The following is a 17,718-nucleotide window of genomic DNA, read 5'->3' on the forward strand; positions in this document are numbered from 1 at the left end:
TTTGCTAAAAGTCCATAATGTCGTGACCTCACGCGTGCTCACGCGGACATTATGAGCTGAAACACCGGAACCGGCCATTATCTGCGTCTGCGGTCCCCATACCTTTCGATTTGCCAAGTACTCCAAAGTATATGGAACCTCGACTTCGCTGTACATTTCTAGCTCGGACCACATCTTTCTGAGAAACCGGCAGGTAGGCCAAAGAAACGGGAAGGACCTTTTCCGAGCATATTGTCCACGACAGAAAGTGGAACTTTTTTTTATGCCGAACTCGTTCGCGGTCAAATCAGCAGCGCCTAGAATACGTGCATTTTTGTGGAAGAGAGAAGGCTCTCCGAAGAGCAATTCTGGGGCCGCCCGTGTTAGTTTATGGGTGCGCAAACGGTCCCGGGCTCCCGCGGATTGCTCGCAGCGTGCGCGCCAGCTGGAGGCTCCGCTCGGGTGCTCTTTGAGAGACGCCTCTTTTCTTCCCGCGAGCGGATCCAGCTTACACAAACACAGTCGCTCGCCCAAGGTTTCGAGCAGCTGTTTGGAGGGTTATGGCAACCTTCACGAGACAATCGCGAAACAAAGTGTTTTCTTTGCATATTGCTTTTAGAGCAGAAACAAAAGAAATGACAGCGAGCTTCGTGTCTAAAGTCCCATAATGAATGAAGTGCAGTATTTAAAAACGGATTGTTTAAATTTGTACAGAAGACTAGACCTTTAAGAGAATAAAAAAAAACTGTTTTTCTTTTTTTTGCAGCGAAGCTGTTTATGGCTAGGGTTTCCGTGAATTTTTCGTGTGCGTGACCAAAAGCTCTACGCTCGCACCGCACGCACGTGCCGGCGTCTGCGGCAGTAACTGTTCTAAAGCAAAAGCCGAAAACAAATGGCATCTTGCAAGCGCGTTCGTCAACGCTTTATTTTGGTTATTTACTTGGAATCTTTTATACGAGGAAGGCGTGCGCGTGCGGCGCGTGGAACACCATTCCCCGCATTCTCCTTGAAGCTGGGTTAATTTAGTAATTTTCGTGTGCATGACCAGAAACATTTAAAGCCTCTCTAACCGGGGAAAAGTGGCGCCATTCATTGTTGTGGAAATGCTCGCGACACGTGCCGCGCGCCACTTCTGGGAAGAACATGGCGTCTGAAATCTAGCTCAGTGCTGCGCTGTGCCGCCATGATCTTCCCAAGGGCTGCACTTTGCACGTCCCTCGTGCATCGACAGACTTGTGCGTTACTTTGGAAACATGAAGGGTCTTTAAAAGCTTTACGCTCGCACCGCCCTCTCTTTGTCGTCGTTCCAAGCCGCTTGCGTGCCTAGATTTCTTTCTTTCCGCTCTCCAGGAGTGGGGGTCCCGTCGCGCGTGTCTTAGGGTGCCTACATGTCTGTCTGTCTCAAAGTGAAAACATCCATTGTTTCCTTAAATGTGCCAGAGCGTGACGCTCTGGCGCACTCGGTGCGTGACTTGGGCGGTAAAATGGCGTCTATGCATTAGCCAAAGCTGCGCGCTCGAGCTGAGTGACACCGGATTGCGCGCACATAAAAATGCATATAAAAACGATTGGGCGGAAAAATGGCTAAGATGTCACCACTCAAGCAAAAGCGCGCGTGTGTATGAAGGCACTACAGCGTGTCTTGTTTCCTCCGGCTCCTCGGGGCGGTAATAGTCGTCCATGCGAATGTATATAAAAAAACAGGACACGTACGTTGCCGTTCTCCATTTTCAATTTCACTTCTCTTTTCTCGTTGTACGGGGGATGCCTCGTATAGTCCGGACTCCTGAAGAGCAACGCGCCTCCGAAGAGCAACGGCGGGAACGGCAACGAGAATGTCAGCGGCGGCGTGCGCACGTGTACCTTTCGTCAGGATGACCACCGATCAAGACAATAAATGTGTTCGTACCTTTGTTCAAAATTCTGTGTCACGTCTGTGTCGTGTGCTGAACAGCTTCGCTGGTCATCCATCCACCTTCACAGAGTGAATGACCACCAATTTTTTCCCCCGCAATTCACCGGGTCAACTGAAGGTGTTTGTGTCACATGACGTGAAATTCCCCGCTAAAATTGGCTGGGAAACTGACGGTGCATAGGTCACGTGACGTCAATAGGTAGTTTTCGTAGACCGCGTTTCGCCCTCCTCTAAGCCCTCCGCAACGAAGAAACCGCTACTGCGCCTGCGCACCCATGGCCTTGACTGTATACAGTTCCGGGTATTGTAGCGCGTTGCGGAGAGCATTGCGGGACGGGAAAACCGATCTACGAAAAGTCCCCAATTTGCCCGCCAAACCTAGAAGGGAAACTTAACTGGTGTTTAGATTCCGTGATGTCAGCTTATGTAAGGTCAACGTCCCCGCTAAATTTAGCGGGAAATGCACGGAAGGGCGAAATTTGGAATTGCGGTACTTCGTTAAAAAGCATTTCATGTTTTACAAAATACAGACGGGATATTACTATTAGATAAGGCGACCTGTGGACATGATGAATTTACTTGGTATTTCTCAATCTGATTCTTGGGTGGTTGCACCACTGATAGGACCCGATGCCGACAGCTCGGCGTCAAATGAGAAACACAAGAGAAGGTGTCCAGAATTGAAAATGGCGGTGAAATGCCGGCAAAAGCTAACAGATCGAGCAGGGAGGCGCTCTTTCAAGAGCTTCGAAGCAAGAAAAATAAATTAAATTAAAAAAAAAAAACACTTAAAATGCAAAAAAAAAGTGCATTACAAAAGTTTTGCTTTACGCATTTGAGCGCACCACTGTTCTGGTTGGCACTGTCGGCGGATAACCCAAGGATAACGTTAAACAATGTTGTAAAACCTTTGTGAAACAAAAACAACGAAGAGGGTATATGTTAGTGACACACACCCTTACTTGAGCCAAACATGGCGCGACCAAGGCCATGTTTTATATTTACACTCCACAAAAAACAAACATGGCCGGATGTTAGAATGTTTTCTAAGTTCAAAGGTTCCATCTTAGAAGAAAACATCGGTCAATTAAAACCAAAAAAACACATCACTGATATTTTTTTTTAATATTCTATACAGTTGCCACAATTTTTGTATTAAATTCTGCTAGGTCGTCTGGGCGCTTCATGTTGTCTATAATCTATATATAGTGCGCGGTTTACGCTGAAGAGCCCAGAAACAATAGTGAGTTTTAACTTTAGGTTTCTTACCGAAGCGTACTGATATAAATGACACAAGCGGGGAGTCGGACTGGACATTATTACGTTTCGTGTTTCGGTTCAGTGGCCTCGTGTCTCCTTCCGTTTCGGTTCCAGTTTAGGCATGCACACAATACGTTGGCTAGGTTACAGGTTTTGTCGAGCGCGAGTTGTTTCATATCGGTTCATACATAGCCTCCTCTATACTCACAAAGCCTGGCAGTTCGACGACGGAGCTATAGAGCGCCCCGTCGAAGATTAGAGCGCGAGGATTTTGTAGCACAGAACATTTCTCCGGGAAGCTGGTAGTGAGTGCACAGCTTTTGCAGCGGCGAGGAGGCGCGAGGAACGCGAGGAGCACAAACGCAGATTCCATCGCTCGGGAGAAGTGTGTTTCGGCGTCTCGCCGCAGCGGGGCGCCCGTTACATGACTCTCCTCTCATCCGTTGTTCTGCCGCTCTATCTTTTCACTTTCGGCGGCCGCGTCTCATGGCGATATGCCAGGCTTTGTCAGTATAGAGAAGGCTATGGTTCATATCTCCACCTTGCATCATGGTCGCCCTTGCATCTCCTGCGGCTTTCGTTGAGCACGCGATTCTTGTAATTCTTGCCTTTAGAAAGATATGTTATAATGTTTCCATTAGACTCTATCTTGACATCCTCTACCTTTTTGAAGTTTTCGGGAAGTTCAAGCTCGGAATTTTGAATTTATTTAGATCAAGTTTAAAATATTTATAACTTTTAAACATTTAAAATCTGTGTGCGCTTTTTTTCTTTTTCTTTTTTAATAATGCTTGAATAATTTGAAGGTTTCGAACTTCTTTGAGGAAAAACTTCCATAAATTGTAGACATTTTGAATTTAAGTTTTAAGCATTCAAATTTCACCGTGTTTATTCGTGTTTATCGGATAAACACAGATAAGCACCGTAAAGATTTTTCGTTCTCATGATGCACCGTGGTGCATACGGTACAACCACTACCACATGTTGTTGTTGTTTTCGTAACTGACGAAACAAGCGCTGAGCTGGTTAAGCGACTCAGCGAAAAGCCTTGGGGCAGTCTGGTGAACGACACGCGAACATAAAGGCACCCAGGCCACACGAAAGTTTTTAGAATCTCGGCGTTTATTTCTGGTGAGATGGCTCGCGGGATGGAGAAAACACTGGGCACGGAGACGCAGCCACAGCACCCGTCACAGCTCAAGGTTGAGGAGCCCGCAACTAGCCAAAACTGGGGGCACCCCGGCTCCCTAAAATACAGCAGATCAGGCCAAGGTCAGCTGTATTCTACTCACGACGTTGCCGACTTCTCACGACTCACGACATTGTCGGTTTCTCGTACCATTGTTCTTTGATCAATGAAGACGTTGGCCAATCGAAAATGCAGCCGGCCACTAATGATAACAAAACAAGCGCTGATCCAGCGTTTGCTGTAGCACGCCTTTCTCCGACAAGCCGTTTGCACGCAAAAATTGAGAGATTTGCGTTCAGAAACAACGAACGCGGACCAGGCATCCGTTGACCACGGGGCAACCAACGAAGTTGTTCACAGCAGAGGGTCAGTGCGAAAATCGGAAGAAAAAACTTAGGTACGGGGAACGAGGCCGAGGCCACCCCAAAGCGAGTCGTTGGTGGCACCACCTGGGGGCCAAATGAAGCTGCCGTGCCATTTCCACTCCACACATTCATGTCTTTGGGGGAAGGTCGGTTCGAACTTCGTCGAACTTTTGTTCGGATGTTCTAAGTTCCTCGAGGTTTTGAACTTCGAAAAATCTACAGTTCGAAAACTGTTGAATTTATAGGCATCATAAGTTCGGAACTTCGAAAATCGTTTAATTCCTTAGCACAAAACATTTGAACGTTCGAAAGTAATAAAACTTTATAGCGCAAAAAAAAAATATTTTTAAAGTTTGATTACTGTCCAAACAGAACGTAATGAGTTCGAAAGGTCGTAACCTTTCTAAACATTCAAATTAACCCCTTAATTCAATCTTATAACCTAATGTAAAAACAAAAAACAAAAAAAAACGTGGTATTTTGTTTTCACTGACATGTCGGTTGTTGTCGAAAAGTTACCAAGTCGCCGTCTGGTGAAGTCTTCTCGTCTTAGAAGTCATACCTCTAAGTCCTTGCGCCTTCCCTCTCAATACAAAATAAACAACCAGCTGCAATGAGGGAGATCGGTGACCGACTGGAATAGCGCACACCAGCTCGGAGAACGTGGAGCGATAGCTCGCACTGCAGAACACAGAGATCATGGGTTCGATCCCCACCCCTGCCCGTTTCGATCTGGATGCGCATCGTACCGGCGTATGGCGGTCTATCACTACTGCGTGCAGAACGTTAAAGACCCCAGGGTAGCAGTTGTACTGCGCTGACTAAATTTCTCATATACAGCGGTAAGACATCACATACCCATTAAAGCTGACTATCTTGTGGTTGTATAAAAATAGAGAAAACATTATTATCATTAGTTGCAAGGAAGCACGACCGTCTGGGTACTGCGAAAATAAAGATAAAAGGAACGTGTGAGCAGGTAGGGTCACAGGCAAAGAGAGGTGAAGTGGGAACTGTCGAAGCGCAGATCATTAGCAACTGTGATGGTGGGAACAACGTTTCTACCATCACAAATGATGATGATGGAACCAAAGTTTCCATCGTCATCATTATCTGTGAATTTATAAACGCCGAAATGGTCCGTCCATCGTTACACCCCAATGCAAGCTCAACATCGGCGCACACCGCAATGGAGCGAAAGTTGTGGTGGCGCGATGTCGAGCCCTCAAAAAACGATATGCCCCCACCCCTCCCCCGGGTTTCCGCGCTCGGTCGGCAAAAAGGAGCTGACGAAACTACAAAAAAAAAAAAGGTACAGAAAGCGCCATTAAAACAGTCAAACGGCGACTGCTTGCGGCATTGTCAAGCCAAAAGGGCGGATTAGAATGGCAGGGAGTACCATCAGTCGTTCCATTTAAAGACTGTGTTGCACGTACGTTTAGAGAGCCTTGATGCTAATACGCCTCAACGGATAACTTGTCTCTTAGCTGTAGGTTAGAAATTTAGCCTGCGCGGTACAACGGCTAGCCCGGGGTCTGTAACGTGCACCACGCAGTAGTGATTACACGAATGCGTGCCGGTACGAAGCTCATTCAGATCGGAGCGGGCACGGCTTGGGTGGGGATCGAACGCAGGAGGTTCTGCAGCGCAAGCTTTCGCTCCACTCTCCAAGCTGAGACGCGTTAGCCCACTCGGCCACCGATCCCTCTTCTTGTCCCATCTCAGTCCATCCAGGGCGGCGAGCTTTGGTTGGGATGATTAGCGGGTAGACGCAAAGCTAGCTCTTTTTGTCTGAATTCACTGTTCGAACGCGTTGGAACGTCGAACACCGATGTCCGGCGTTTGCGTTCGAACAAGGAGTATAGAGAAAGCCAACTTGCTTTGCGTCTACCCACTAATCGTTCCAAGCAGAGCTCGGGGTGCTCCGACGTACCCTTGCGCTCTCCTCCTCTCCCTCAGTTTCTACCCGTATATAACGCATCGGCGTCTCGCATGCGCCTCATGAGCCGAGAGATATGCCCTGCCGTTCTCATTCTGTCTGTGACCTTTCGCCACTCTAGTTGAGCGGACGGCACCTAGCGGGAAAACACTCGATTGGCCGGAACAGGTCCTTTTGCGATTTCTTGTTTTCTCCCGTGACTTCCGTGATTGCGTTTTGTCAGCGATTGGTGCGACAGGTAAGAAAATAAAGCGAGGGAAGTTTTTGTGTCCACGGCAACGAAAATTGGCAGCAACGACACGGCTGCAGGAAAAACCGTGACTCATAATGGCATAACGAATGAGCTGCCTCACTCTGTGTTTCGTGCAGAGATGGCTAAATTACTTTTTAAAAGTAATTAAGTTACATTACTAATTACTTTACTGAAAACTCCAAAAATGTAATTAAATTACATTACAAATTATCACAAACTAAAGGTAATGAAATTACAATTACTTTCCAAAAGTAATAAAATTACTTTGAAATTACTTTGACATTACTTTTGCATACATTAAGACAATAATTCGTGCTCATTTTATTTACTATATACACAAACACAGTGTTTACAAAACAAGCCCTCGTTAACCCCACACAAAGCGTATGCAGGAACCAGATCCGGGTGGAGCGAGGCGCTGCGCATGCGCAGCGCCGACAGCAGCGCCACCGCAGTAATGTCACGTCAAAAAGCTAAGTTGGTCTATATGTACCAAACTCAGATCTTCGTGTTTACACCGCAACATCCTTATGTTCTTGAAAGTGAACCATGCTGAGCAGTGGTTTTGCTGGCGCATAGGGCATAAACATTAAACATGATCAATATAGCTTTTTTAGCTGTGACCCAGAAAGACAGTCGGCTCACCGGTTCCGCTGTTCCTTCAACAGTGAAGGTTCTTACTAAAAGGGGGATAGGTTTTAGTCTTCCTGATTTAGAAGTTGTAGTCCCTGTCAGTTTGTTACTTCGGGTCATGGTAGTTCGTTCTTACAAGGAGGCGTCACGTGAAACGTTTCCCTTACGCCTCCGGACGCAATCTAATTCTATTCTCCCGAGTGCACTGTACTCGGCGATAACGTTTCTTGGCAATGCAGAGGAGAGGAGGAGAGCCCGCGCGCAGCTTTATTCAGCGCACAAAATGCAAGAGGGAACGCGTGCCTGTACCCCCCACTGAATTCCAAAGAAAAGTTGTCGCCGAGTATAGTTGACCTATTCGCGGTCATACCTTTCAAAGAGCATTTTTTCGAAACACCCGAAGAGTCCAAGTTTTTGCGCATTGTCACACAAAGGGCCTGGATAATTGCTAAGCAGAAGCGTCACCAATTGTGGAATGGCGCGAGCTACACTCAAACTACGCTCAAACAGAGGGCCCCTCCACTTCCTCGAGGAAGGCGCGAGGGCCGGCGCTGGCCAATCGCGAGGACGGATCCGCCGTCGCGATTGGCCAGCGCCGGCCCTTGCGCCTTCCTCGGGGAAGTGGAGGGGCCCTTCAGTTTGAGTGTAGTTTGAGTGAGGTTTCTGAATTCGGCGGTAAAGCCCCTTCATGTTTCAAAAGTAGCGCAAGGTGCGTCGATGCACGCGGTACGTGTAACGTGCAGCCCTTGGGAAGATCATGGCGGCACAGCGGAGCACTGAGCTGGGTTTCAGACACCATGAATTTCCCAGAATTGGCGCGCGGCACGTGCCTCGAGCATGTCTACAACAATGAATGGCGCCACTTTTCCCAGGATGGAGGGGCTTTAAGCGAGGCATACTGCGAGCGGCACCTGCTTTGTTCGAGGACGCACTAAACGTTCTGGGGCTTTGACAAGGCATTTGGAATTAACTATTTATTCCGGTCGTTTGTTGTTCACAATAGTAGAAGCTTACAGCTTGACCTTGCTTGATGAAAGTACAAGGCTGGGGATCCGTTTTTTTCTGTCCTCACAAGTTTTAAATTCTGTTTAACTCGCTGTTGATGTGCCCGTCCCCTTGTAGCCTATGAGCCATTCATCCTTACGCTGACGCACTGTAGGAATGAATGGTGGAAGCTACGTGCTTGTTGGAGCAGTCTCACATCCATCGTTCGCCATTTAACCACGCTCTCGTTCCTACCCACGCGCAGAGAAAGGGACGGGACACGTAATTAAAAGAAGGTGTTCTATTGAATATGGTTAGCTTGCAGCTCCCACAGCACTGTCAGCTTAGAAATGAACCAAGTATAATATCATCGTGATGACGCGACGCCGTGAATCGGTCGTGCCTGGAGTTCGCAAGCCGTTGCCTTCCAGCGATGTCTACACGCAAGCTTTTCTTCTTCGCCTTTCCAGCCCGCCATTGTGCGTCTGTCGAGCTCTTCGTCCAAGTCGTTGTGCTAAGGTGACCGTCGATTATTTCTTTTCATGCTCTTTCACGACATTTCACCATGCAAAATAATTTTTCTCTTCTTTCTTAAAGCTTGCAAACGAATTTTCTAATTTAGTACAAAAGTAATTTCAAAAGTAATGAGCAATTTTCTGCAAATTACTGCCTGAAAGTAATTCATTACATTACTAAATTACTAGCCTACAAAAGTAATTAATTACATTGCTCATTACTCCCAAAAGTAATTTAATTACTGTAATGTCATTACAGTAATGTTATTACTGCCATCTCTGTTTTCGTGTATAGTGTAGGGCAAACAGTTGTCCCGGCGATTCTGTAGTTTGTAACTACAGAGTCGCCAGACATTGCGCGTTTATCAACCAGACATTGGGCATTTATCAACGCTAATCAGCGCGGTAAAAGGACAGTACGTAGTCCTTCCCTCGCTTTCCAGATGAAGGCTAAGTCTCTGAAAACACGCTTATGCCAACATACTGCCGCAGGTTTTGAACGTAATGATAAAAAATTTGAGAAAAAATTTTGAGGTCAATGCTCGCTTGCTTAAAAACGAAAGCTGCGCGTTGACATAGCACAGGGGTGGCCAGGCCGACCCGGCCTAAGAGCTGCAAACAAACACACGAAACTTCCAAGAGCCGCGGGGGGGGGGGGGGGGGGGTGGAAGGGGGAATTTTGTTTGGAGCAATAAACGAAACTCGAACTACTTTCAATCTATCTGAGACAAAAGCAATCCAAGTGCACGTAAGGATGTAGTAGCACAAGACTATATACTCTGTTTCACCTTGTGTTGTACCGCAGGAAGGGCTATAGGCGCGAGCTCCTTGCTCTATGGCACATCTCGGCGGCACAAGCTCTCGTGCAAAAAGGGCAGCTGCCAACGCTATGAGCTCGCGCTTCTAGCCTTCGCCGCGGTACAACATAAGGTGAAACGGAGTATACCAAACCGCAACCAGTCTTTCGATTTAAAACGGGGTCTATTTCTCTTTTTGGGGAAGTGCTCGTGTGACCGGGAGGGAGGCGGGGGAGCGGGGTAGGTACGTGTGTGTGTGTGTGTGCGGGGGGGGGGGGGGGGGGGGTAGGGGAGGGAGCCGCGAGCCGCACTTTAACACGCGAAGAGCCGCATGCGGCTCGCGAGCGTAACTTGACCACCCCTGAAGCACATGGCATGCACGGCACGACTTTCTGCCCTCATATTTGTCTAGAATAACGACCCCTCTGATCCGCTGGAGTCACGAATAGAATGGCAGATGCCAGGAGCCCTTTAGTGGAATGGCATATAGACCACTTCTTTAAAGCGGTCTTCACGCCAATGCCAACTCTAGCGTACGCGTGTTATGAGCACGGCTTGCTCGCATTCCAAACCCCCAAACACGAGCGGGCTGAGATCTGGAGCTTGTGCACTGGGTTGTGGTCACGGCAAACGTTTGGAGGACATACTCTACGAGTAGGTAGTGCGGATGTTTGCACTCCATCTGCTGAGTGATCATGAGATACCGCATGGTTTTTTATAAAACGATGGATAAACAAATAGCGTGTTCGCGAAGGGGGATATCGTACTTTTTCAGGGGAGGAGTTCAGTGAGCCTTCAGATACACCACATTGTATCACCGCCACAGCGGAATGATCTGACCAATGCTGTATTGCTGCGGTCTTTACAGGCTTTCAGCGTGAAACACGCAGTGCATTTGTTTTTTTCGTTAAACTACCCGAGCACCGAAGAGAATGCCGGGAATGTAGGTACGCGAGCTGCGCGCGCTTGTGTCCCCCTATAAAACATTCGAAGGAAATAAAACAAAAATGACTCGACGAGGAACGCACGTGCAAAGTGCAATTTATTTTATCGTTTTGCTTTCGAACAGTTACTGCTGCAGACGCCTTTGCGTGCGGCGCGTGTACATACGTTCCCGGCATTCTTTCTCTCTAATGCTTTGGTAGTTCCACACACCCAAAAAAAGTATATTATAAGAACGTCCGCTGCAACAGATGTTCATAACCGATATCGAAATCACCGGAAATAAACAACTTTTTTTCAAAAGTGTGCGCCTATACAGTACCTGTTACGCCAATTATCCGGGTCCGCCAATGTTTGTGCATGTGCTTTAACAATGCATTGGAAAGGAGGGTAGCGTCACCGTTCGGCCTGAACTTGGTACGGCTCACGAGTACTAAAAACGAGCGATGTATTTATAGTGTATACGTCAGTGATCGGCAAGGACACAGATCCAAGGACACCAGAGCGTTATTATAATTCGCGCTAGAGGTTCAACTGGCTGTCAAAAATTAAAGCAGACAGCAACCAGCCGAAAAATGACTTCCAGTAATGCATTTTTATGGAAAAAAGTGACGGCACTTTCTCCCTGCTCTCGATTAAAGAAACAAATATCTCGAGTAATTCGTACGCACAAGACACATTGGAACATTTCTCAAACAGGTAAACAAAATGAGTAGTCAGTTACGGCGGTCTTGTTTTGTTTAAATTCAATACATTAAAAATTGTGCTAAAACGGCTTCGTACATGTATTTATGTGCATTGTCGGACACTGTAAGCGCGAACACGACGTCGGCGCTTTTCAGCATGGGGAATATACGTGCCAAACGAACGGAGGACATCTGGAAAACCAAGAGAGACGGCAAACTACGCAGTAACACTGGATCAGTAACTCCCTGTGCATGTACGATCAAAATAAATTGAAGGCCATGTCATATAGTCCGATATTCAATAAGTAAATATGAATTTATTCTTCCTGCTCTGTGCGAAGATGCTCGTTCTACGTTCAAAACATCACCCGCGCGCTCGAAATCTTTTAGAACAAGCGCTTGATAAAAGCTGCCGGCCATAAAAAAAAAACAAAAAAACATAAAAATACATCCTTCATAGCCCACGTACTTTATTGGTTACGTTTTGAAGGTTTTTAACCTCTCGTGAAAGCAATGCAAGGTGGGGTCATTTGCACATAATGTCAGTCAGGACTGGCATGTTAGCAATATATAAGCGTCACCGGAATGCTGGCGAACCTTGAACACACTCTATATTCCTTTCGGTTGTTATTTTGCTTAGTATCGTCGCTTGTTTTTACACACCTACTGTGAAACACAGATTTCTGCCTAAAATATAGCGAAGTGAAACATCGTTCACCAATGAAGTAAAATGTGCTAACTAAAGCAATTACACTTTTACAATGTTAATAAAGGTACATACTATCTGGTACGACCCAAGTAACAAAAGTGTTCGATGCTATTTTCCTGCTAAGAGACAAAATGCTTACGCGTTTTCCCACAGGAATGAACAGGAACACCGCAAAAGTAGACTGGTTCCTGTCTGCTTCAATTTTCCTCCCGGAAGTCGATCGCGAACCGCGGCCTCGGCAGCGGGGCCGAGTGTCGCCACAGGCGGCCATTGGTTGACACCAATGGCCGCCGGTGGCGGGGTCTTTAACGTGCGTGGTGCACGATAAAGACCCCAGGCTAGCAGTCGTACTGCACTGGCTAAATTGCTCATCTACAGTGGGTAAGAATGTCGCAATATCCTGACAGACTAAACTCGTGCTGTATTAACAACTATCGATTAATTTCTTGATTTTTTTGCGAAAACGGGAACAGCGAATAAAAAGTACGAGTCAACAAAGATCGACTTACCTTTCTCTATTCTGAAGATGAGTAGAATGAAGATGCAAGTTACATGCCGCGGCCTCGCACTAACGTGGGCTCACACTTGACAGCGCGCTGTGAGGCGATTCTGTTTCCGTTTCTGGTTTGGTTCTAAGCGCCGCGGGCAGAGAACTGACTCAGCTCGTTTTTTTCTGCTGGGCAGCCGAGCGTTTGGACAGGTCTGAGTAGAGCGCGCGTAAACTCTCGGAGGCCGTGATGATTTCTTTCCTTCGCCCATTTGCTCACCCTTTTGCCATTTCGTAACTATCACCAGGCGGTGCGGCATACCACCAGGGTGACCTTTGGGGGATCGTACAAACAAGCTCGCGCACCAAGCTCGTTCTAGCCATCCGGTGTGGCCAGCCGACACTACACATCGGCGAGCGTGAAATGCTGGGAAGCAACAGCTTTGTAGCGCGTGCCGTTTGCTGTAGTGACGTAAGCACGGCGGCCTGTCCTAGTTCCTCTGTGCGGCACTAGGGGCGTCTTTTTAGGCATGGGGTCTATTCACCTTTTCCACAAGGGCGCAGCCACCTTGAATTTCGTCACTTCTGGTATGTGGTAAAACATCGTTTTGATCTCTCCACGCCGCTGGAAGGTGTTTACGAATAATGCGTGACTGTCACACATCCTTGTTTTGCCTCACCTGTATTTTCTCGCATATTCCAGGCTGAAATGTTTTATTATTTTTTCGTCCCGCATGCCAGATACGGAACCCACGCCACTTAAAACGACAGGAAACAGAAAACGTCTATTATCCAAGAGATCGCCATGACATCGTTAGTAGTATTGGTTCGATTTTCATCGACGCGAATAAGAGTAGTGCCAGAACGTCATCTCCACAATGGTGTTACTTTGGAGGCGTAATCACTGCAAGATTTCACAGTGCTGTTTCCATACACAATCGAACTGCGACTTTATCCACACAGGATACATAGCCAGGGACACATTGGAATATAAGCAGCCACGAACACATTGAATGACTGTTATCCCCCCCCCCCCCCCCCCTCCGGCCCTTTTCTCCCACACCCCGTCGCAATTAGATGCTGTTAAACGAGAGATTCCGATATAACCCTTCAAGTCAGTTTAAAAGAATTTTTATCAATCCATTCCGGCAATACGTACGTCTGCTTACTCACTGTCACATTGAGGCAAATGTTTTGCGTAACATCAAAGAGAGGAACTATCAGAGGGCCCTACAGCTGCGATGTGGCTAGGGCCGTGCACGTGGTCCCAGTCGTTATGACTTAACTCGTGAGCTACACGGTGGACATGAGCGTGAATATGTGCTCCTTTAATATTTGGAGTACCGACTGTAATGATAAGGGAAAATACTCGACCAATGGATCGTTTTGTGATTCGCCGTGTCTCTGCTCGATTAAGCAAGCAAGTAGGTCGTGGAGCAAGCACACGCAATTCCCAGCCTGTCAAAGCTGCCTTCCCACGCCTGATGCACGATCTTCTACATGCCGGCGGCGTCGCCTCTGTTTGTTCGTAGAGAGCCTAGATTGTTGATAGGGTATGACTCAAACCATGGGGAGCGTTTTCAATTAAATGACGGGCGCCTCCATCGGGAGATTGGTCGCAAGTGCTCATGCGCTACGTTATTGCGAGGCTAGGAGGAAAGCCGGCGAAAGGTGGAGACATTCGCGGACGGCCAACGCGTTCGGCACCTGTAGCTCGTATTGCAAATGCAGCCGATAAACCACGTGACCCCCATCGCGCTGTTGCAAACTCTCTTTAATACAGATTCTCTAATTGTTCGCTGCCACCTAGCGGGAAGAAATTGTGACGAATGACGCGGGACGGGTGTAACCGTCATTATTACGACTGGATTTAATAAGGTGCTTACGAATTCCACAAGTTTTTTCTGTGGCGCAAAACTTGAGCGAACGTAATCTAAGTGGAGCAGCCAAAAAGAATCAACCGATGAAAATTATCTGTGTGCCGCTAGGTGCGCCCTGGTCGGGACTTGAGTTACGTCCGCTCCTTTCCTATACCTCTTGTAGCTGTTCCCCGTAAAGAAGCTTCATGCAGCAGTGGCATGTGAATAATTAGATAACTTTACTGTCTATCATTGACTACAACTTCGATGATAAGTTTTGTAAAGAAAGTAGACTGTGAAGTCAACACGTGCTCAACGTTAACACGTGAGCAATCAAAGGCGCCTCATTAAAATGAAAACCTTCGTCAAACAAACGCTCGTGCAATGAAAGCACCTGCTCCTTCTAAACACACATGAGATGGAGAATAGCACCGATCTCACCAAGCGTTCCACGCATGCGTGACGCCGCCATAACTGTAGTTCGTAGGACTACAGTAGGAGGCAGACGCCAGCTCACGAGAGAGCTCATGCCGCCTAGTGCTCTGCTCGCGCAGACCTCCAGCAGGGTTGTCGCGCGTGCAGAAAGACTACAGCTCCCACGATGCATGTCGGCAGCGGTGGCGTACTCAAACTAGCTGGTGAGATCGGTCTATTAAGAGTGCCAAAAGACAAAATGTGCATTCCTAGAGTTCATCGATGTCATAATTACGATATTTTACTACTGTTCCTTAGAATGCAATATGCGCTAGAGCACATTGCGTTTTCTTTATGAGGATCGTTCCTCCGCACATTTGGGTTTTGGGAAGATAATCAACGTTGCCTTGCTATCGTTCGAGCTATCAACTCGAGAGCTTTCATTATCCACGTGCCTAAACCTCGAACCTCATTCTAGTCAGAAGCGAAATGCTGGAAAAAAAAAAAAAAAAAAGTCGTAGCTTGCTGAGGTACAAACTCGTTCACCAAACTGCGGAAGCCAGCGAGCTCGCACTGAAGGCCGAGCTTCTAGTCTGAGCTTAAAGGCCGGCTCTCACACGCAGCGAAGTGCTGATATAACGCTGCTCACGTGTCGTCAGCTACTTATCGTCTGCCATGAGCAACAGTTTTGACGGTGCGATACAAAGCTGGTGAACGCTCCCGTCAGTACGCGCTTAGCGCGAGGTCAGAGCTGTACTTGTTGCTGAGACTGGATGAAAAAAGCACTGCAAAGGCTGGGGTGCGCGAGCGTCTTGAGACGCGGTCTGAGTCCCGCTCAGCTCGTGCGGTGGCTTTGGCAGTGCTTTCTCTCATCCAGTCTCAACTGAGACGCAATCTCTAGCAAACCGGCCCAAAGTGCACGCGTCCACGGGCTGCACGGCCCGGCACAACTCACCGATGGTGGTGATGACAATGATGGAGTAGAGCAGGGCCCCCGTGAAGGACCATTGAAGCTGCGCGTCTTCTTTGCCGTCGTAACCTTCTTTTCTCACGGCCTGCACGAGGGTGACCTCAAAGCGCCGTAGCCTCGCCACGGCTTCCCTCGTCCAGTTGGCCTCGTCGAGCAGCGGCGAAGCAGCGGTCAGTTCCCAGAGCGTCTCGGCCAGGCCGGACCTCCACTGCATCATCTCCTGCCGCTTGTTGCTCTCGTTTCCGGCCTCCAGGAACTCGAAGAGGAAGGCGCCCATGATGCAGTAGCCCACCACGAGGCTGCACAGCCCAAAGTGTGACACCAACGACGTGGTGCCTGCGCGGCAGTAGTGGCGGCACTTGGAGCACCGGGATCGTGGTTCTCCGCCGCCGCCGCCGCCGCGCATGGCTCGTCGCCGGTCCCCCGTGGTGATCGACGGCGACGCCGACCCCTTCGGAGGAGATCGCTCCGGGCCCGACTACTCAGGGACCGCTGACGGCCACTGCTAGTCTGGTCGGACCGCTCATCGTGCACTGGTCGGTCGCCGCTGCCGCGTCAGGTGTCGGGTGCGGGACGGCGCCTCGCGGAGCACGCCGTCGGGCGACGAACACCGGTGTCGGCAGCGTGGCATGTCTCGTGGTTCCGGAGGCCGGGACGCGGACTCGGGAGGTTTCTTCTTTCGTTCCGTTGACTCGCGCCCTCGTCTCAAACGTCAGAGAGCGGAAGCCCCGAGGGCGAACAGAACACGTTGCCCCGCCGCGAGTCACGCCAGGAGAGAGCCGTTTTTCAACAGACGCCCACGGAGTAGCGCGCACGCACCCACCGCGCCACTTGGGCAAGACCCCTGGTCGTCTGCGCGCCGGTGTTCGTCTGCACCGCTGCCGACGTTGTGCGCGACTCGGGGTTTCCTGGCCGCCGTCTCTTCCCCCTCCCCCACTGGCCTTTCTTCTTGCCCCGTCCTTTCTTTTTGAGTGTTGTTATTGTTGTTGGGCCACCCGCTCGGCAGGAGAAGAGATCAGCCAAAAATAAGGCGGCTCGGGGTTCGTCGTCTCCGTGATGTCACGGGAAGCAGCGGCGAGCAGGACGGCGCTCGACGGCCGCCGAAGGCTCATCGAAGGCTTCCAGAGACCGCTGTTCGAGCGCCCACAACCAAGTGCCACTTACGTCACGCGTCAGAGCCGACGCCCGTTCACCGTCTCGCCGCCTTCGCTCTCCCACTTTCTTTTCTTTTTCCTATTTTTTAGCGAACGGAGCCGTGCGAACTTGCTTTGTGGCTTCGTTTTCTCGTCCTCCCGAAGGATCGTTGGTCTCCTTGGCTCGTATGAGTGTGCTGCGCTCCAGAAGAGAAAGGGTGTGGGAATTGTCACTCCGGGGTAAGTAACCTCTGTGCCACGTATGCTACTCCCAGGGAAGAGCAGCGCGTGAATGAAGCATCTATACCATATATTCTAACAGAAACGTGAACAGTCTTGCCCTTGCAGAAGGGGGCAACCCACTTTTTCCCCGGAGCAACGGTGAAATTGAACGAGAAGAACACCATGAAACGCGGATTCATGGCATTCAACTTTTCAAAGTCGTTTGAATTCCTTTGCGATCGCATGTAATAGTTGGCTGAGGATTGAGGAACTTTAGGCTTTCTTGTTGCCCGACAGTAGTTAACTTTGCTTTACAACAGAGCATTCATCTTTTCGAAGAAGTTCGAAACATAAGCCATAAATTTGAGGAATTCTGTCCTGTTCGGAGACTTGCAGAAAATCAACTTCGGTGTGTTTCATTCTTGGAGAACGCATTCAACGCAGTGTCTTCTTCACGGGTCGCCGGT

General features: G+C 48.7%; 1 protein-coding gene across 1 annotated transcript in view; it reads right to left on the bottom strand.

The window, feature by feature from the left end:
- LOC8036193 (TWiK family of potassium channels protein 18) overlaps positions 1-16,786 on the bottom strand; it is a 62,029-nt gene extending 45,243 nt beyond the window's left edge. Inside the window, exon 1 of the mRNA XM_029973956.4 lies at positions 15,882-16,786. Within this exon, the coding sequence (XP_029829816.1) occupies positions 15,882-16,302 (421 nt within the window). The 5' untranslated portion in view covers positions 16,303-16,786. The remainder of the gene's footprint in view (positions 1-15,881) is intronic.
- Positions 16,787-17,718: the final 932 nt, after the last annotated feature.

Source organism: Ixodes scapularis, unplaced genomic scaffold (genome assembly GCF_016920785.2).
Source record: "Ixodes scapularis isolate PalLabHiFi unplaced genomic scaffold, ASM1692078v2 PGA_scaffold1__304_contigs__length_218370807, whole genome shotgun sequence".
Classification (NCBI taxonomy): domain Eukaryota; kingdom Metazoa; phylum Arthropoda; class Arachnida; order Ixodida; family Ixodidae; genus Ixodes; species Ixodes scapularis.